Raw genomic sequence first — 21,769 nt, 5'->3', positions numbered from 1 at the left:
CCTAACATGAAGGCATTCTTATTTGTTAGTGGTATTTAAAATATCAATATGATAGGAATACTAGTTTATGTGCTAAGAGGATGATGGATTCTAGACAAAGTTTGTTAGCTAGGGAGAAGTTGCTAGCTAAAGGTGCTTTATGGCAGAATGAAAAGAGAAATGAGAGGAAAACATAGCAAGCATGTTTCTTTCTTAGCAAAATCCAGGGATGAAAAATATCTTGACACTAGTGTTTGATAACCAAATTTTAAGGGTTAAAATACACAGGACATTTTTCTGGAGCAAAGGAAGTTCTCTTATAAGTTTCTTTTGAAGGGAGAAGAGTACGAGGGCAATTAATCAAAAGAGGTGGAATGTGGCAACAAGGAGAGAGGGCTTGTTGATTCCTTATTTGTAGGAGTAAGGAATTCATAGATGAATTTATTTTTGTTGTTGTTTTATTTTAGTATCATTAATCTACAATTACATGAGGAACATTATTTTTACTAGACTCCCCCCATCACCAAGTGCCCCCCACAAACCCCATTACAGTCACTGTCCGTCAGCATAGTTAAATGCTGTAGAATCACTACTTGTCTTCTCTGTGTTGCACAGCCCTCCCTGTGCCCCCACACACATTATACATGCTAATCGTTATGCCCCCTTTCTTTTTCCCCTCCCTTATCCCTCCCTTCCCACCCATCCTCCCCAGTCCCTTTCCCTTTGATAACTGTTAGTCCATTCTTGGGTTCTGTGTTTCTGCTGCTGTTTTGCTCCTTCAGTTTTTTTCTTTGTTCTTACACTCCACATATGAATGAAATCATTTGGTACTTGTCTTTCTCTGCCTGGCTTATTTCACTGAGCATTATACCCTCTAGCTCCATCCATGTTGTTGCAATGGTAGGATTTGTTTTCTACTTATGCCTGAATAATATTCCATTGTGTATATGTACCACATGTTCTTTATCCATTCGTCCACTTTTGGATGTTGGCCATCCTAACTGGTGTGAGGTGATATCTCACTGTGGTTTTAATTTGCATTTCTCTGATGATTAGTGATGTGGAGCATCTTTTCATGTGCCTGTTAGCCATCTGAATTTCTTCTTTGGAGAAATGTCTGTTCAGCTCCTCTGCCCATTTTTTAATTGGATTATTTGCCTTTTGTTTGTTGAGGTGCTTGAGCTCTTTATATATTTTGGATGTCAACCCTTTATTGGAGCTGTCATTTATGAATATATTCTCCCATACTGTAGGCTCAAGTGCTTCTGATTTATAGCTAGGTTTGGTCTAGAGCAGAAGGTTGAGTGTAGGATAGGGAAAAAGACAGGGCTAAAATTGTGGGTTGCACCAGATTTTAAAGGATTTCAAATACCAGCACAAAGAATTTAAACTTTATTTGGTAAACCATGTGAAATCTCTAGAGATTTCTGAATATATTTTTCAGTAAATTTCAAATCACTTTCAGGGTTTAGTAGAGTCAGTCTGTAGGACAGAAAAGAACCTGGCAGGACACATTCTTCACAGATCAAGTTGCTCTTTCTAGGCACCAAGAGCTGCAACTTTGTGATCAGGAATGGCCGGGCTAGTGCCAACTATCAATTTAATCCACTAATCCCACAGTGGAGTGGTAGGCAGGCAGCCGACCCTCTCCTAGAGTAAAATAGGAGCAAGGGAATCAACTACAAAGTCATTTAAGCAAATCTCATAGCTTGAGTCTAAGACTATCCTCACTGAAATAATCTACAACAGACTGCCCAGCAGTCCTGGGGCTGTTCTGGAGATCAGAGCGCTTTGGCTTCTACTGGAGCCTTTGCCTTCGGATGAATCCAAAGCAGAGATGAAAGATTTTTTGGCCTGTACTGACTTCTTGAATAGGATAGTTATATTTTAAAGGCCTTATAAATATGTTTTACTTATGTTGTATGTTACCCCAGGACAGGGCTTGTTAAGGTCTGGTGGTAAATGGTGCAGCACAGTAAATCACACTCAGGAGGCCAGAATGCTAAAGGAAAATGACTTTATGCTGGTGGGTTCCAGAGAGAAAACTGTAGCACACTTCACAGAGCCACAGGAGCAACACCAGGTTTTGGTCAGGAAACAGAGCAAGAGCTACCAAGGGAGAGGTTCAGCTACTACTTTTATTGGGGTTTCCATGGGAAAAGCATCAGGGCTGGATGACCATCTAGTCGGAATCATTTCAGCAGGCTTTGGATTATAGGGGTGGCCCTAGCTGCATGGTACTGGCCCTGGGATGATTAAGGCAGAGGAATATTGTTTCCTGGCATGCACAAAGGAGGTAGGGCATTGGATCAGTTGGTTTGTGTTTCAGATACCCGCTCCAGGCTGGGCCCTTTGCCATCTCTAAAACTTGGCTGGCTTTGGTGGAGGGTGGGGAGCAGTCTCTCCCCAGTTAGAAAGGTTTTCTAAGATGTCAAAACATCATAATATATAAAAAATTAAAAAAATATGGTAATACAATTATAAAAGCTCATACATGAAAACCCAGATTTAGAAAATAAATGTATATGACATTGTCTTGCCAATGGGTTTCAGCCCCGGGCAAGTTCAGTATGGATTTAGTGAGACCAAAGAAATGAAATGACAGTAGAATGTTCTTTGGTGAAAGGGTTATACCCAACTTTATTTCCACGGTGGCCGGTCAATCACTAAAATCGCAACCACTCACACTCAGCAAGCTGGTCTCTGCCTCTGGGCCTCTCTACCTGCACAGCTATCCTCTGGGCCTCTTGGCCCACACAGCTGTCATCTGGGCCTCTATCCTCAGCGTTGCCACCACTCCAGCCTCATCTCTGCTCTCCTGCCCCTATAGCCATGCCACCATGTCATGCCCAGAGCACTGGGCAGAGCTCTTTATATAGAGTCAACAGCCATGTATTGCCCACAGGTGTGCAGTGCGCTAGTCAACCAGGGCCAGGTCAGAGTCCTGGCCACAGGAACTCTCATTTTATCCACAGATGTGTTTTCTCAAGTTACATTTAAGACTGGATATATTTCAGGCTCACAAGATAAAGGAAACAGTAAGGGTTTGATGGTGGGTTTTCTATACACACCCAGAATTGCTCACCTTCTTGACTCTATCCTGAATTTTTCAGGGGATGTCTTTCTTAAGAGAGAGTTTTGTGATGACCACATCCATACCTAGTGCCTTTGTGTGCCAGGCTTCAAGGGTTTAAAAGGTGACCAAGACTCAGTCCCTGTTGTTGAGTTGTTCATATCTAGTAGGAAGATAGACATGTAAACAGTTTTGATGCCAGGTGGTAAGTATTATTTCAGAAGAATGTAAAATGGGAGTGCACAGGTGAGGAAATGACAGATAATTAGGACTTCCCATGTGGACGAGGGCAGGGACAGCATTCCAGAAAGAGAAGGCATTCTAGAAACTGAAAATAGAGGGCTGGAGCATAAATGTATGGAAGAGTTAAGAGATAAGTTAATTAAGATAGGCTGAGTCCAGGATGTTAATGGCCTCTATGCTATGTTAAGGATTTAGATTTTATCCCATGGGGAAGTAGTTATCTGCCCTTGGAGTGCATAATAATCACACCCAGGAAACTTGTTGAAATGCACATTCTTGGCAATTCTGGTCCATTTGTCTGGATCCAAAGACTGTAATTTTAATAAGTGCTCCAGGTGATTGTGATGAAGATAGATAGTGGATCATACTTTGAGGAACTTCTAGAGAAGATAGGATACTTTTGAAACAATGGGAGAAGCTGGAAGTCCAGGGACGTTGGTGTTATTCCTCTCTTAGGGAAGAGATGTTGGGAGAGGGAGAAACCATGGGTATTACAGAGAAGAAGCAGTCACAGAATGAAGCTTTGAACACAACGCCTGGCACATAGGTGGGGTTCATAAGTTGTATGCAAACCTGAATCTTCCTGCTGTGTCATTGCTGTCTGTAGTCAGACATGGAAGAAAAAATACAGGAAAAAAATCTACTACCACCACTGACTTTTGGAGTTGGGGTTCTTAAAGGATGGGAACCTGGGCAAACATCCCACTTGCAGGGCTAGTCCTTACCAGCACGCAACAGAGTTCACTCCCCACCTGTCCTTCCTTGAGAATCCTAGGTCTAGGGCAGGCTCTGTAGAATGACCAAAGGGTCTGGATCTGAATCGTTTTATAGCTAGGGCAGGACCCCAGGGGCATTCTACAGGCTATGGCCTAGAGAATGTCCATGTCTGAACCCTGCAACCCTTGACAAGGACTAGAGAGCTTTGTAAATGTAAAAAGAAGCTGCAAATTTATGTTGCTTTTCTAGACTGAAGAAAACCTACTGTTCACCCAGCCCTACTTTAGACAGAATGTAAAGCATAACAGAGACCCTAGTGGGAACGGGCAACTGGAGATAGGAGCTGGCCTCACCCACACTTACCTCAGACTTTGGTCAAAGGTGAACTCGGTCTTGCTGGAAAGTTACCCCCATCCTTGTTGGATCCAGTATTGATCAGAATGCCCATTATTTTTCTTTGATTGATTCTCCTACTCAGCACAAACATTCATTTGGGATGTAAATATTTCTATAGTCTGGGGTTGCAAAATGTTTTATTTCTTATGTTTGGTCAAAATGTTTCAGAAAACATTTTAGTTGAAGGGAGAAACCAAACCATAAAATTGGTTTCTTGCCATATCCTAGTAGGACAAAGATGGGCTTGAATCTTCATCCTAGGTCCTCTTTATCTTTGATTGTGACCTATTTTGGTAAAGTGGCGAGAGCATTAGACAGGAATGAGGTCATATTGCCTGAGTCCTAACCCTCACTCTGGATGTACTAGCCATGTGAACTTGAGCAAAGTGCTCTCTTTGAGGGATCTGTGATAGGCCGGTTTCCTGGGAAACAGACACTGAGACTTGAGATTTGCATGGTGGAAGTTAACAGGGGTGTTCTCAGGAATAATGCCTATGAGGGGTAAGAGATACAAGATGACAGGGGGAATTTGAATTGTAATGCATTGACCTCTCAGAGTTGTTCACTTTGAGGCAAAGGTTACAGATTTTGTATCTAACCCCTCCCCCACTGCATCAACCATGGAATGTGGGCTGTCCTTTATGTGACATTGAATATGGGCTTTCCCTAGTGTGTCATGGGGAAAGGCAGCTCTTTTCTAAGGAGAGCAGTTTTCAGAAAGGATACAGATGTTCACATTTACTACTGTAATCTTTCCTCTTAGGTCTTAAGGTAGGATCTGGACAGCACACCAAATATCTATGACAGTTCCTTAGTTTTATCCTCAATATTGTGATAGGGTTGTGCCAGATAACGGCGTATCAGTTACCAATTGCCACAAGAAAGCTATCTAATAAAGACCCACAAACTTCAGTTGCATGTTACATTAATCATTCAGTTAGTCCCAAGTCTGTAGGGTTCAGCTGATCTGGGCCGGGCTTGGCTAGGCTTGCTCATGTATTTGCTGTCAGCTGGAGGTTGATGAGGTGGTTCACCTGATCTGGATTGGGCTTGCACACATTTAATGAGTCAACTGGCTGTCAACTGATCTGGCATAGCCCTGGCTGGGGTGAGGCCGGGGTAACTTGGCTTGACTTACACTTCAGAAGGCTAGTGTGGATATTGTTCTTATGGTGATGGCAGAGGCAAAAGCAATCCCAGATGTGCAGGCCCATTCCTAGGCTCTGTCACTTGTGCTAGTACCAGCTAACCCTGGCCAAAGAAAGCTGCATAGATGAGTCCAGCATCTAGAGGCAGAACAGCTCAACCTTTTCACCATAACAGGGGTAGTTGCTGGGCAAATAGTATAGGTATAAAGAGGGATGAAGAATTGGGACCATTTTTGAAATGTAATACAATCTCCAACTTCCTTCTGTCTTAGCCATTCAGTGTTTTTTTGTGACTTTATCTGTTAGGCACTAATGGTCTAATTTTTCTGCTAATTAGGAAGTTGAACTACAGCCAAGTTACTTACCTCTGAATCCAGCACCCAGCACAGAATAAACTCAGGACATTGGCAATAATACTTTATTGAATGAATGAAAGCAAAAGTGAAAGTGTTGGTAATTTAAAATAGTACTTCCTAGGTCCAAGATAAAATCCAGTTTGTAAAGTCTTACAATCAAAACATTAATCATTAAGGACATTTTAAAAATCATTCTTTAATGATTTGCTTTATTATTATTATTAATAACAAAGTCAAATATGCTCCTTGTTAAAATTTGTATAATATAGACATGTGTAGAATAAACAGTGACAATTTCCCCCTCATCTCTCTCACTCCCTGGGGCAACCACTGTTACCAGTTGTATGGCTTTTTGGACATTTTCCTATGTCTATTCCCATATGGATGTGTTTTCTTTTGTTTTATTTCCTTTTAACCAAGGATAAAGTCTACTATGCTTTTTATTCAACAATTTGCTTTTTTTACTCAATGGGACATACAAAACAAAAATCAACAACATGAATCTAGCATTACTTTTAAATTAATTTATATTGAATTAATGATAGCAAAAGTATACATTGAACATTAGTTTACATGTATGAAGCATATTTTTCATTTTACAGGCAATGGTTGGTCTTCATATAGGCTCTCTGCTCCCATGCCTTTAAACCATGTCTATGGCAAACTGTTACGGCTTCGGGGAAGAAAACAGATTCTCTACCCTTTCACATTGATCTGCAGGGGGGAAATCAAGCTCCCCGTTTGAGTATTTTGAATGATCCTAATTAAATAAACCAAAGTAGTAGTTAAATTGTGATTTTCCCTTTTTTATCAATAATAGAATCTGTTGGTACTCAAGCTGTATAACCTCTGTATCTGTACAACTGTGGTGTTCGTACTATAGCACCATTCACTGGGTAGCAGTGTGGATAATAAGTGATAGGTTCTCTTCACTGACATATTGTCACATATTTGCTAATTTTAATTTTTCATATTTTTTAAAATACAGGGTATTAGTTTCTAGCAGATAAATATTTTGGTAGGGTTCAGGAACACACTGTGACCTATGTGGGAGGAAAGATGCAAATAAAGCTGTCCTACCTTCAGAAATGTTAAGCTGCTTACCAGACATAGGAGGGGCCGTGTCTATACTTCCCATTATCCCAATGACACCTTCAGGAACCATTCTGAATTAAAATATTTATTTTCAAGGCTTGACATTTGAAAAAACCCATAATGGCTTAAAACTTCCAAATTCAGTAACACTTTGCTTGAAACTGTTTTTTCACTTACAAAATTTTTATTATGAATAACTACATTCTTGGAGCCAGAATGAACCTGTGACCAGATTTTGAACATAGACTTTTTTTCTATAGCAATGACATGGTTCACTGAGTCCCAAAGTGATTAATAAAAAGGAGGAACAGATGCAGATTTTAGACTTAACTGAATAAATAGCTAAAGTTAAAATAAATTTAGAAATGAAAGTGAGCCAAACATAGACACCTGGGTCCAGCTCCCTGGAATTACTGTGGTGACTCCTTCCTGGGATGAGTCAGCAGCCTTCACTCACTTTGCTCCTGATTCACTACAACCAGGGTGGGCAGAGATGGGGCTTGACCATCCTTAGGAGAGTGAATTTCAGCATGAGTTTATTTATTTATTTGTTTCTACATTTATTTATTCACTTTGGAAACTTTTGTTCAATCAAAATAAGTGCAAATTTAGCCGAATATGTGCAAATAATGAAAGCTGGTCTAATTAACTCAGGATGGAGGCCCAGAGCCTCCACCTACTCAATTCCCAATGCTTTCTGTCCTGTCACACCCGTATTTATTCACATTTTATTTGTCTTAAGACAATGAGAAAACCATGCGAGTGGTGGATGATGAGGACCTGGAAGACCAGCATCTCATCAGTGAGCTGCGAAAAGAGTATGGAATGACCTACAATGACTTCTTCATGGTGCTCACAGATGTGGACCTGAGAGTCAAGGTACCAGTTCCAGTTTGGGATGACAGGATGCCATCCCTTATAATAGAGACTCTAAATTTTTTTGTCAAAGAGTCTTTTAGATGTATGAGTAAGCACAAATTATTTCACAGATGGAAAAGTTTTGAAATGGTCTAGATATTCCATTGTGTCCTATAGACTTCGTGTCCAGAAATGTGGTCCATGGAAAAGACTGGATTGGATGACCTTCTATGGCCCAGCTATCTGACTCAGACTAAATTCTTCTGTAACATCAGTGTCATGCATTTATGAGACACTTGCTGACTAGCTATAATGTGCCAGACCCTGGGGATAAAAAGTTAAAAGAGTATTTGACTTCTTCTTCCAAGAAAGTCATATTTAACACAGGCTTACTTGGGAAGGGCCTGAAATTTACCTCCTGATCCAACATGGACAACACAGCCGATTTTACATCTGCTTTCTTCCTATGTTTAGGGACAAAGGTTAGGAACCATGAAAAAGTGTACAGTGCAGTCAGAATAATAGTAATATTAACAAAAATAGTGAACTGTATTGAGTGCTTTCCTTATGCCAGGCACTCAACTCAACTCTTTACAATCCTTATCTCAAACATCTAAGATAAACAAGAAGTATTATCTTTGTTTCACAGCGGAATAAGGAGAGGCCAGAGTTGTTAGGTAACCTACCTAAGTTCACCCAGTTAGCATTGGGCTTCTAGTCACACAGCTGGCTCCAGATGGCACTGTCTTAACTATTCTAGTATGCCAACAGTATACTATGTTTACATGAAAATCCTTAGGAAAAAGGCTGCCTGGGCTATCAGAATAACTGACTCAACTTAATAGTACTTTTCTGGATCTGGAGAGAAGTCCTTTCATTAATTCATTTCTCACTTACATTGCCCCACTTCTAATGTGAGAGGTTAATTCGATAATCTCTAAGTTTCCTGCTAGCTTTCACATTCTATGGTTTACTAAATTCCCATTGGGGGTATAGCTCCAACCCATGTCCAAACTCTCTCCAACTTATGCTGCTTACACTCAACCAGCCCCCAAATCCATCTCAGGTTGCTGTAAGTCCAGACAGTGTGATCCTGGAAACAGAATTTCATTATCCTTAAATTGGATCCCAACTTTTTTCTGAGAATACATAAAAACACATGACCTAATTTTAAGTGATGCTCACTCAATAAAATAATCTCTGGGAATCTCAAAGAGTTTATGTAGGTTCCAGATAACCACAGAACAGAACTCCTTCTGGTGGAAAATTACCCTTATTGCTCAGGTCAGTTACTCTAGCATTTTATTTATTCCATTCCTGTGTTAGATATAGTATTTCTCACTTTCTCTCCAGTTGTGTAGTGGACAGAAGCTGGTCCAGAAATAGGAAAGTGAAGACATGCATGGTAAGAAAGGCATGGACCCTTTCCAAAAAAAAGGAGTGCAATTAGGAAGAATTCCTCAAGAAAGGTTAGGGGTAGCTGTCTCATGGGTTCTGAACCTCAAAACATCAGCAGAGGTACTATTGCCAGAGAGAGGTTATAAGTCAGTGAGCCCTCCATGCTCTGATTTCCTGAGTGCCCCTGAGTTTTCCCAGACTCTTTATCCTCTGAACAAAGGGAAGCACACCCTCCTACATTATATACTTTCTATTGTTTCTCAAACAGCAATACTATGAGGTGCCTATAGCAATGAAGTCTGTGTTCGATTTGATCGATACTTTCCAGTCCAGAATCAAAGACATGGAAAAGCAGAAGAAGGAGGGCATTGTTTGCAAGGAAGACAAGAAGCAATCATTGGAGAACTTCCTATCCAGGTATGCCACCTCTGGCATCTCTGAGGAGGCAGGTGGGAATGTGGTCAGCAGGAGCTAATGAAAACGCCAAAGAAACACAGCAGATGTGTGTGTGGAGCATGACCTTCCCTGGCGAGAGGCTGTCTGCTTCACAGCCTTTTGGCCACTGGGCTTACTCTTTTCCTGTTGGAAGTGTCTCTGGTCCCAGAGCTGGCTGGCTGGGTCAGCTCCAAACTTGAATGTTGGTTTGGTGGCTTTTCTCTCCTTTCTGGTCCTTTTTGAGCACAGAACTAAGAATTCTGAACTATGAGGGTCAATTTATTCAGTCAGTGAATTTGGAGAGCTTTGAATACAGCATTTTTATTTTATGTATTTACTTATTACACCCCTTCTGGTTCCAAACAGGATCTGGAGCACTGTGCTTCATTTTCTGCTTCCTTCCAAATCTGCAGAGAACAACAAAAATCATACGAGGACCTCCAAAGGAGAAATCCTCTTGACCCAGCTCCCTGATTCCCTGGGGAGTATGGTTTATTGAAAACCATTGTAGAGGAATTCTAGTACATACATGGAGAAAATTGTTAAAAAAAATCTCTCCACTTTTTCTCTTCTCCAGCCCTTCCTCCATGTTGGATGAAAATTCTATAGGGCCTTTGAGACCCTAAGAGGTGCAAAGCTGCAGAAATTCCACCTATAACAAATAATTCAGAGAGACCTCAGCATAACATGCCCCAAACTGTACTATGTGGCTGAGGGGCTCCAAAAATGAAGCAAACATTGGCTTGAAGGCTCATTGTTAGCTGGGTTTTTACTCTAGGCAGAACTGCCTAACTTGTATCTGTAGTGCATATTCTCCACATACGGATTGGAGAATCAAGAATTCTATGATTAGTACGTGAATAATCTGCATTTCTCTAGATTCAGGAGGCTTGGATTCCTTGAGAGATAACCTCATGATGTGTAAAGAACATAGCACTTTCCTTCAACCGAGTTTTGGGTCTGCACTTTACTAGCTATATTACACCCATGTTTCTCAATTAATCTGCCTTAAAAATCTCTCACCCACAAGTGATGACAGCAAGTAGCCCCCACCTCCATCCCATGGTTTCTGTGATCACTTTTTGTATGCTTACCTATGTGCCAAGCACTTCATCTTCCTTATTGAGTTTAATCTTTACAACAACCCCATGATCTAAATACTGGAACTATTATTATGTTGCAGAGACAACTGAAGCTAATGGAGATTAAGTAATTAACTTTTTCTCATCAATGAACTAATGTCAGCCCTAGGACTCAGTGGCCCTAGGATAATCTGACTCCCAAAGTCCACATTCTATGTAATTCTTCTTTTGAAAATATATGAATTATTTTTAGTCTTTGATCCAGAGGCCCACAATTTGAAATGAAGGCAGATACTCCAAAATCCACAGGATTTCACAGTCAAAAGGAACCTGAGGTTCATCCTTCATACAAATTTTCAGTACAGTGCAAGTATCTGGAATGGAGATGAAAGGCAAATGCCTTATAAGTTCACAAAGTTCAACTCAGTCTTCAGGTCACTCTCTTGGCTGAGAAAGGGCTGTAGGATGCCACTGGGCAGATGTCTCTTTGTCCATTTCTGGGGACACTGACCATCAACTTCTGATCCAGCGACATCCCTCTAGATGGCAATGGCTTAGAAAATTGACAATAAGAGCTTGCTGTCTTTGAGGTGTGTCTTTGTCTTGCCAATGGGTTTCAGGCCCGGACAAGTTCACAATGGATTCAGTGAGACTGAAAAATGACAATGGAACATTCTTGGGGTAAAAGGGTTTACACCCAAATTTATTCTCGTGGTGGCAGGTCAATCACTAGAATCCCATCCACTCAGAGTGAGTCTGCATACAGCAAGCCAGTCTCTGCCTTTGGGCCTCTCTGCCTGCACAGCCATCTCAGTCTCTGTCCTCAGCGCAGCCACTCCAGTCTCTGCTCTCCTGCAGCCTTGCAGTGTGCAGCCAGGCTACCGTGTCACCCAGAGCACTGGGTGGAGCTCTTTACATAGAGTCAATAGCAACGTATTGACATATTGCCCACAAGTGTGTAGTGAGCTAGTGACTAGGGCCAGGTGAGAATTCTGCCCACAGGAACCTTCACCATATCCACAGTCTTTCTCTTGCTTTCTTTCTCTCTCTCCTTCTTTCCTTTTTCTTTTTACATTCTTTCTCTTTTAAGGCAGAAAAGGTTCTTTAGAGGTTTATTTTTTATTTTAGCAATTAGTGTTAAATATATACAAGCTATAAATTCAGACTGCAGTTCTCTCTTAAACTTTTAATTTAGGCTTTTAAATCTTATTCCATTTATAAGCTAGTGAGTTTTTGGTTTTTTTGGATTTGAGGTATCATTTTATTATTTGCATGTGGCATCAACAGTACCCACAGCCTATGTTTACCCATTTATTAATTTTATTTCAGAAATAAACTAACAGTACATGGCGGTGAGGAAGTTAGAAAGACAGGATTTAAGCAATGAAACATGGCTTTACTAGGGAAAAACATATACATTTTACTGTCAGTGATAAGGAGTTCAAAGTTTTATTAAAATAAATTGAGGTGATTTTCTCTCATTCAGTATAAAATCACTAACTATAAAAAATTCCACCCACAAATGGGAAAGTGACTACAAGTAAAATTAAACAATTCAATAAACCTATTTTTTTTTGAGAGGGCATCTCTCATATTTATTGATCAAATGGTTGTTAACAGCAATAGAATTCTGTATAGGGGAGTCAATGCTCAATGCACAATCATTAATCCACCCCAAGCCTAATTCTCGTCAGTCTCCAATCTTCTGAAGCATAACGAACAAGTTCTTACATGGTGAACAAATTCTTACATAGTGAATAAGTTCTTACATGGTGAACAGTACAAGGGCAGTCATCACAGAAACTCTCAGTTTTGATCACGCATTATGAACTATAAACAATCAGGTCAAATATGAATATTCGTTTGATTTTTATACTTGATTTATATGTGGATCCCACATTTCTCCCTTTATTATTATTATTATTATTATTATTATTTTTAATAAAATGCTGAAGTGGTAGGTAGATGTAAGATAAAGGTAGAAAACTTAGTTTAGTGTTGTAAGAGAGCAAATGTAGATGATCAGGTGTGTGCCTGTAGACTATGTGTTAATCCAAGCTAGACAAGGGCAATAAAACATCCACGGATGCAGAAGATTTCTCTCAAAACAGGGGGGGTGAGGTTCTAAGCCTCACCTCTGTTGATCCCCAATTTCTCACCTGATGGCCCCCCTGCGACTGTGCCTGTCTTAGGTTGTTCCTCCCTTGAGGAATCTTACCCGTCTCTGGCTAACCAGTCGTCTTCTGGGGCCATACAGGGAAATATAAAGTTGGTAAGTGAGAGAGAAGCCATAGTGTTTGAAAAGGTTAGCTTTTTAGTTCTTTGCAGATTTATGCCCTGTGGCTTCTATGCCCAGCATTTGTCTTGAGGTATCTTTACCACTTGGAGGAATTATGATACTCGGTAAGTTCTATATGAGGCACGAATTCTATTTAAGGGTTGTAATTAGGAAGGAAGAAGAAAAGCTATAGAGGTAGCAGATGGAAGAAAACATGGGAAAGCTAGTGAGTTTTAGCTATCACTTTTAGAAGGCTTTGAATAATGTTTGTTCTTGCTTACATACCCAATAATTAAACAATGTCATTATCTCAAATAGCCATTTCACATTTCACATATTTCTTTGAATTGTTTTAAAAAAAACAAATAAAGCCTTTTGAGTACTTAAATAATCCATAAATTGAATAAGTTAGTCTTCTAAATACAGTGAATCTGAAGTTCTCTCAGATGTTCTAGTAACTGCATACCTTTAATAAGATTTCAACCTAAAAACCATACACCTCAACAATTACTCAATTATACATTCTAATCTTGAGGTTCAAGGTTGCCATTATATTAGGCCAAATCCTCCTAAGTTTCATAAGAGCATAAAGTATATATATAAGCAAAGCCAGGATCCTTCTTAGAAAATATATATTATTTTGGTTCTTTGAAAACTTTCTCTTTGGAATTCTCAAATTTCCGGAACTAAAGGATTCATATCTACTGAACCATCCCAGTAAACTCAGGTTGCCCAACCTCCAAAGCAGTTACCATCCAGTTCATTGAGGTTGTTTGTAACCAAGGATTTGGGCTAGCCCTGAGACCTGCGGCTGCAGATACCCTGCGGGATTCTTACCGTCCCCAGACAGAGTGTCTTTTTACCATCACTGTGTCATGAGTTCCAAAACTTGAAAGGGAAAGCTGACATCATATCAGTTTTGTTTACTCACGAGTTTGCAGTGCTCATTCATGATCATCACTGACTTGAATTTGGCATATCTTTGATTTTTAAGACATGTACACACATTTTGTATCTAAAGTCTTTTGAACTAGATAGGGCCGTATGATATGTAACTGTATTTTCCTTCTACTGTAAGAGCCTTATGCATTCTTATATTCATGAATATTTCAGGAGCATACACCTCTTAGAGATATTCAGAATGTATATGATTATAATTTAGATGTCCTATGGCTATGCACACCTTGTGGTCATGACTCATGAGATCACTGTGCTGATGGTTATCATTGATCCTAAAAGTTAAAGTCAAATAATGTGTTACTTAAAGGCATGAGTAAGACTGTCCTAAGTTTGATTCCTGGTGTCTTCACTTAATAGCTGTGTGATCTTGGGCTAATTATTTAACCTCTCTGGGCTTTATTTTTCTCATTCACAAAATGGGGATAATAAATATACCTATTCTTAAGATTGTTGTGAAAGGTAAATTCAATACTAAAGGTAATGATGGCTCAGAACTTGGCACAAAGTAAACATCCAATAAATGCTGGCTATTAGTAATTAGGGCCAGTTAGTTAGCATCTGGCTAGAGAACTTTGTCATCAGTGGAGAGGTAACAGAAGGAGATTTAGTAAATACCTCAGGACTGAAACCCAGGCAGAGAGAACTGAAAAAAAAATTTTTTTTTGAATAATAATTCTATAAATAAACCTGGGTCCAAATGGAAATTTTCCTTCAGATTTGCTGAGTTGGTGGGTCTATACAGCCTGGTTTCAACTGACCAGACTCTGAAGTCAATCCAGTCTTTAGTGACACTCATCTGGTTCAGGCTATAATTAGCTTTCTCTGAGACAGAAGCCCCAAAGAGTGGGCACATGCCCACTAATTTGGGAATGCCAGCTAAGAGAAGCAGACACATGCATAGCTCATAGAATTTGTATTTACTGAGAAGCTAAAGTGACAGAAAACCAATTTGTTCAAAATAAGGATCTGGGCCACATTGACAACTCTTGTTATGTCCCATGGAAGTTATTTCCTTAAGTGTTGTGAGCCAGGGCCTTGTATCTTAATGTGAAGGTCTGTGAGAGAAAGAATCATTTCTTAGGAGAAATGGCCTCCTCTTGGTTGCGCCTGTGATAGGGAGTGTCCGATCCTATTCCTTCCCAATCAGAACAGCATTCAGTGGTTCAACAGGTAAACAAGCTAAAATATATCTCACCTGAAATAGATCCCTCCTGGATACCTAGAACTCTGTGTGAGGCCAGGAGGGCCGGGCTGGGCTGGGTGCTGGCTGAGGAGCCAGAGCTGGTCTGGCATGCCTCCTGAGGAAGCCGGGAAGCATAGGAGGCCATGACTGTGATGCCACAGCAGTCACTGCTCCCTCCCCAGGAATCCTCGGACAGTCTCAGACACTCCTCTCCCCTCCTCTGTGCCAACACATTCATCTCCCTATCCTCCATGGAGATTTTAGTTTTTCTTTCCCTTTGAAGAAAAACAAGCAGAGGAAGTGAATGAATGTCATAGCAAGCAGTGCTTGGCAAGCTTTGCTACAGGCATCCATTCAGAGGTTGTATTTCATCAGAATATCATTTTCCCTCATTTGCTCAAACCACTATTCCCCCAAGAGGCCATTTTCTTTAGGGTTGAAACCTCTCATGTTCACTCTGAGTCTAGAATGGGCACAAGGAGAGAAGCCATGAGTAAAAGGAACTGGCCTGCAGCTCGGTGGGCATCCTAACACCCTGCTGCTGCCTGTGCTGAAGGCAGAAAGCAAACCCCTTCTCCAGTGAAGCTGGAGTTTGAGGCAACTCCATGCAGTTGCCCCGTGGATGTACACCCTCTCTCCTTCAGACCCTCTTGGGAACCCTGACTGCACCAGTCCAGTATAAGGATTTCTGAGCATGGTAGACTAGGGAAACCCAGGAGTCAGAGAAATCTGTATTTTGGAACCATTGCTGAGATTTCCTCGTCAGGCAAGTTACTTCACTGCTCTAAGTCACATTTTGTCATCTGTGAAATGGGGACAATAATCTGAGCCCTCACTGAGCTCTGATGAGAAACACCTCTGATGTAGATGAAAATGAGCTGTAAAATGATACCTCAGCATAAGGATTAAATCTGTTATCATATTGCATTATGATAGATAAATGTCCAAGGTCGGTGAATAGACGGAGTTCTACATCTGGAAGCGCGCAGACTGAGGCACAATCTATATTCCATGCCATCACATGGATAATTTACACTGATAGGTTTTAGTTTAATTCTTATAATACCTCTTTGAAGTAGATGCTACTTTTGATTCTAAAGATAAGGAAAAACTAAGAGTTAGATGAATTCAGTGACATGCTCAAGGAACCTGAAATGTAGCACTGACAAAATGTGAACTTATTTCCTGGCTCTAAGACAATAGTTCTTTCTACTACCCTACTGTGTTGGTGTTGTAAGAGCAGAAACAACTTTATTATATATTCCAATATCCTACAGTTCCAGGTTTAGCCCCATTGGATTTCATAGGGGTACTCTTGTACGTATTGGCCCTCACTGATGATAATAGGGTACATTTTAGAACTTTCATTGGCCTCTGGAAGAACCAGCAGCTCCTGAGGAAAGTACATAGGGCTTTGTTTTTCCAGGAACTTTCCTTAACCCTTTGAGCCACATCCCCATTTTCCTTCTTTCTGTCACTGCCATCTAGTTAAAGTTCAGTTCTCTTTTCTACTCTATTTCCTGTCCATATATTCATTTCTTAATCCCCTCCAACCCTAGGAAACTCTATTAGAACTCAAGTTTCCTTCAATTCTTTTCTGCTTCCCTATTTCTCTTGCTACAGCATAACATACATTTTTAGCCAGTCTTCAGTCTTCTGGGAGCTTCATCTCTCTCTCAAGTGACCTCATCAGGCATGGTGGCTGGACTCATGCCTAATGCATCATGTAAATGCCACAGTAGGCGGACTGGGAGGTTACAACAGAAAAAGAGCAAGAAATGTGGAGATGCAGTTTATGGCTCTTAGGAGCTATGAGACATTACTAAGTGTCAGTGATTTTCTTTCTGGACACAGAAAAAACGACAGCCAGAGTTATTCTGCTTTCTTCTACTAGTCTCTGCTTCTTTTCCAGGTTCCGATGGAGGAGGCGACTGCTGGTGATCTCCGCTCCGAATGGTGAAGACTGGGCTTATTCACAGCAGCTGTCGGCCCTCAGTGGTCAGGCATGCAATTTTGGTGAGTGGGAAGCTTCGTCATCACTGCTTTCCCATACTGCTCTCTTCTTCGGCAATTCTAAAATGGAACAGAGAAGCTTAGATCATGCAAATATTCCTCAGTCCAGACTGTGGATTCCCAGACACTTACTCAATTATATTGAGCACAGAGTTGCTTTCAGACTGGAGCCTTAGTCAACTGGGGATTTAATTTTTTTTCCTCAATATTCTTCCCTCTCAGGTTCTTCAGTGAAGTGTTTGAAAATACATGCTGCTTTACTTTCAGTGATCTGTATTATGTGTCTTCTTGTTTTGTGTTTTTAAAACTTGTCTCAAGATCATAAAATTCAGGTATCATCATTTACTTAGATAATACTTAAGTACGAACATCGGGTACTTCTCCAAAGATAACATATTTGTAAAACAGGAGTGGCTTTGGGAATTTATGTTAATTGAAGCACATTGTGCTCTATTACCATTCTCTTAAAAAGGATTTTGCCCTATGACTGGGCACCAAGAGGACAGCTTCTGTTAAACAGAATCTTACCTGGAAGATGAGTAGGTCAAAGAGAAACAGTGTATTATTATTGTTGTTGTTGTTATTATTATTATTATTTGTAGTACTCAGTGTTTTGAAAACTAATGTATACTTTCCTAACCAAACATTATTATCCTAGTGGCCTGACAAAGCTAATACCATTCTGAATATGGATGTATGGAAAGGAAAATACATAGAAACGACATTCAATGGTGAACCTAGGAGATAAAGGCATTTTCAAAAGAGAAATTCACAATTGAAATCTCATTTAAGATAGGCCCCTGCAGAGGAGGAATTTTGAGTCATTGGGGTAGGGGGAAGAGGAAAGGTGGGGCTTCTGATTTTTAAAATTCATAAATGGACCATAGATGAATCAGCATTATTTAGATACTTCTATTAGGAAGAAGATTCATTTGATTCTACAACTGTGCTTGATTTATAAAGGAGGAGGGGATACAAGTTTTGGAAAACTTTAACAGCCTGGGTCCTTGAAATGACCCAGTACCTATAAATTATAAATACATTTCAGTGTTAAGATGTGAAATAATTCAAAAGAAAACAAGCTAGTAACAGTAAGAACAACTAGGAAACTCAGGAAGTTTTATTTATACTGCTATTATCAAGGTTAATAATTTAAGACTTTATAGCAATATATATAAGATTTGATTGTACCAAGTATTAAGCATATTTTAAATTATTTAAAGCCATAAATAGTGCTAGGTAAGACAGAAGTTCTTAGAGCAGTTCATCACTTCACATAAGAATATAAATAAAATTATGGTTTGTTAATTTTCTAAGGATGTCCTGGCAGCCACTGTTGGTGGTGTTTCACTTTGGATCTCTGCACACAGGGCCTAAGTCACATTCATGTAAGCAAACCATCTGTAAAATACAGGAAATATAAATAGTCATGTTTTCCAGAAACAATTGAATTCATGACCTTCCTTTTGAAAACATGACTTAACAACACGTAGAACAGAATGCTTCACTTCTCTGTGAGAAGAGTAAAGGTCATGAAATATTTTTGTGAAGCTGCATTTGCCTGGATATTAGCCTCTCCTTAGAACAGCCCTCCCACAGCAGCTTTCAGTTTTCTCCCCTGGACAATAAACACCATCAGTATTCATATTATTAAATCCACGTTATTGCCTTGACTAGGCTGGCATTTTGACTCAAGCATGAAATCTTGATACAGGAGTTGACAGCCCCCTGCCCTGCGCTCTCTCTCTCCTGAATCTTATCACGTGTCCTTCATCTTCAAAAGAATTCCAATGAGCTACCAACGCATGACCTTCTCTCCTTTCCTGAAACTCTAGCTGAGGGTGGGAAGCCATCTGTGCTTGCCTAAGTGTTTCTCCTTTGAACCCTATAACATAGTGATAAGAACCTGCCCTTCTGGTAGACAAACTTTTGTGCAAGGAAGCCAGAACTATTTATTGAACAATCTCAATGGATGGGGGCTGAGTCTTTTCCATGAGAGAAAGTTAAGTTATCCACGTAAGCTGTTACAACTTCAGGTGTAAAACTTTTTTTTTCAGAGCATAATCAAGTTAGATCATCTCAGATATTTTAATAGTCCAATGGCTGCATTTTTGTTTTGTCATTTGAGTGAGAACACAACTTAAGAGCAAATTCTTCTATTTCGATCTACAAACAAAACAAAACCACATCTAACCCTGTTGTTAATTCTAAAATCTGCAACTGGTCCTTTTCAAAGTTTTCAAGGTATTACTTTTTTATGGAAATTTTTTGAAATGGGTTATTTTACCTAGTCAGGTTATGTTCTATGTTCTTTTTAAACTTAGAGATTTCTAATTGTCAGACAAATGGCCTTTGGAAGTAACAGAGGGTTTACTAATTCTGTGGCTTTCTTTTTCTTTCAGGTCTGCGCCACATAACCATTCTGAAACTTTTAGGTGTCGGAGAGGAAATTGGGGGAGTTTTAGAACTGTTCCCCATTAATGGTAAAGTGTTGTTATTTTAAAATAGTATGAACTACAGTTAAGTTCAGTTAAATTATATTAAGCTATATGCAAGCAGTGGTTGTACTTCTAAGGTGAACAATATTCACTGAATCCCTCCCTCATATGTATGGATGTATGAAGTGTGCGTGTGTGTGTATGCGCGCACAGGCACGCATGTGTGTGCGTTGCCTGGCAAAGTGGAGCACAAGCACAAATATTGTTTTTAATATAAAATCATTTATCAGTGATAGTAAAAATTTCCATTTTCTTAACTAGAATAATGCTTTTTGTCTGCATAAGACATTGTGGTTTATAAAGCATTTTTATCTACATTATCTCATTTAATTCTCACAAGAGTTTTATGAGTCGCATAGGTCATATCTTATTGATTCCCTTTCAACAGATGATGACATATACTAAAAGGCTCACAGAAGGTCGAAGAAAATGACTAGTGACTAAAGATTTCAAAAAGTAAATCCAGTCCTTCCTTCCAAGATGAAGCTCTTTACATGACATAATGTGTATAAAATTGCTGGCACAATGCTGGTCAGGGCAAGTGTCCAGAAAGCGTCACCACCCACCTCCTTCCTTCTTTTCACTAAACATAATAGTTTGATACGTTTATCCAGATATTGCACAATTAGTATTTTTCATCCTTGACAATGAAATAAGTTTTTTGTTATAGGGACATTATCAAAAGGAAAGCATAATTAAAAGAAGCAACTAAGCTAACTGGAAATGAATTTAGAAATAAAAACAATATAATCTTTGTTCCTGACAAATTTTAAAGAAGTTGATCTCACTAGGATTAAATTAAAGGACTGGTTTTATATTTTGTAACATTCCTACAAAAGTCGTTCCTACCAAAGTAACATCATGACACAAATGCTTGACGAACAGCAGGGACGTTTAATTTCTAGCAGAAAAAAAACCAGTTAACTTCTTGAATTAGATCTTGAGCTAAAGAGAACAGACACTTGGGTCTTCTCTTTATTCTTACAGTGATTTCTTCTCACTTAGATGTTTGAGCGTTGACTCTTTAATCCACTAACAACTTTTTATGATCCTACTGTAGGGAGTTCTATTGTGGAGCGAGAAGATATACCAGCCCATTTGGTGAAAGACATCCGCAACTACTTTCAAGTGAGCCCAGAGTACTTCTCCATGCTGCTAGTTGGAAAAGATGGGAATGTAAAATCCTGGTATCCTTCCCCAATGTGGTCCATGGTGATCGTGTATGATTTAATTGATTCGATGCAACTCCGGAGACAGGAAATGGCCATTCAGCAGTCACTGGGGATGCGCTGCCCAGAAGACGAGTACGCAGGCTATGGATATCATCATAGTTACCACCAAGGATACCAGGATGGTTACCAGGATGACTACCGTCATCACGAGAGCTACCACCATGGATACCCTTACTGAACAGAAATATGTAACCTTAGCCCCAACCAGTTTCCCCTGTAGCTGCTAAAGCCACGTGTGGCCAGCTATGTAAAGGAGTTCTTCCACACTGCCTACATTCCCTGCCTTTTTCTTTCAGTGTTCTTCCAAGATTAAATACATAACAAACCTTTGCCTACTCATGTGTTGCTACTGAAGCCTTGAATCATAAAGATGTTTAAAAGAACTGTTCATTTCTCTAACTGGTAGGGATCTGGTGCTGAATAATGGTACTAAAATAGCTATTTTCCTGGTCTCACATGATAGACATTATTTGGGATACAAATTCTACAGAATAAGTATTTATATATCTCTTGTGGTTTTTTTTTTTTTTTTAGTATTCACTGGTAAGTAAAAATTATGATTGTTAAAGAAATTTAAACAAAATTATGATTGTTAAAAGGTCACAGCACAGATGTTTTCAGGAAACATCTGAACAGAACAAAGAAAATAGCTTCTTAACACTTTCTGAAGTGTCAGTCTACAAATAATTAAGATGGCTCTACTTTATAGCATGAGTGTTTCTCATGGAGCTTGAGAGCACAGGGCAGAGTGATATTTGCTACCAAAGCCAGGGTGAGCACCAAACTCCGCTTCACTATCATAGCCACTTCCTGCCTTGTTTATGT

At 39.7% G+C, this 21,769-nt stretch overlaps 1 protein-coding gene across 1 annotated transcript in view; it reads left to right on the top strand.

Annotated features, from left to right (window-relative positions):
• Positions 1–21,270, top strand: part of CCDC80 (coiled-coil domain containing 80) — a 35,400-nt gene extending 14,130 nt beyond the window's left edge. The window contains exons 4-8 of the mRNA XM_036929600.2: positions 7,750–7,886; positions 9,532–9,680; positions 17,114–17,217; positions 19,617–19,697; positions 20,773–21,270. Coding sequence (XP_036785495.2) covers positions 7,750–7,886; positions 9,532–9,680; positions 17,114–17,217; positions 19,617–19,697; positions 20,773–21,122 — 821 coding nt within the window. The 3' untranslated portion in view covers positions 21,123–21,270. The remainder of the gene's footprint in view (positions 1–7,749; positions 7,887–9,531; positions 9,681–17,113; positions 17,218–19,616; positions 19,698–20,772) is intronic.
• Positions 21,271–21,769: the final 499 nt, after the last annotated feature.

This window comes from Manis pentadactyla, chromosome 1 (assembly GCF_030020395.1).
Source record: "Manis pentadactyla isolate mManPen7 chromosome 1, mManPen7.hap1, whole genome shotgun sequence".
Lineage (NCBI taxonomy): Eukaryota > Metazoa > Chordata > Mammalia > Pholidota > Manidae > Manis > Manis pentadactyla.
The sequence above is the reverse complement of the archived record's forward strand: the minus strand, read 5'-3'. Positions and strand labels throughout refer to the sequence as shown.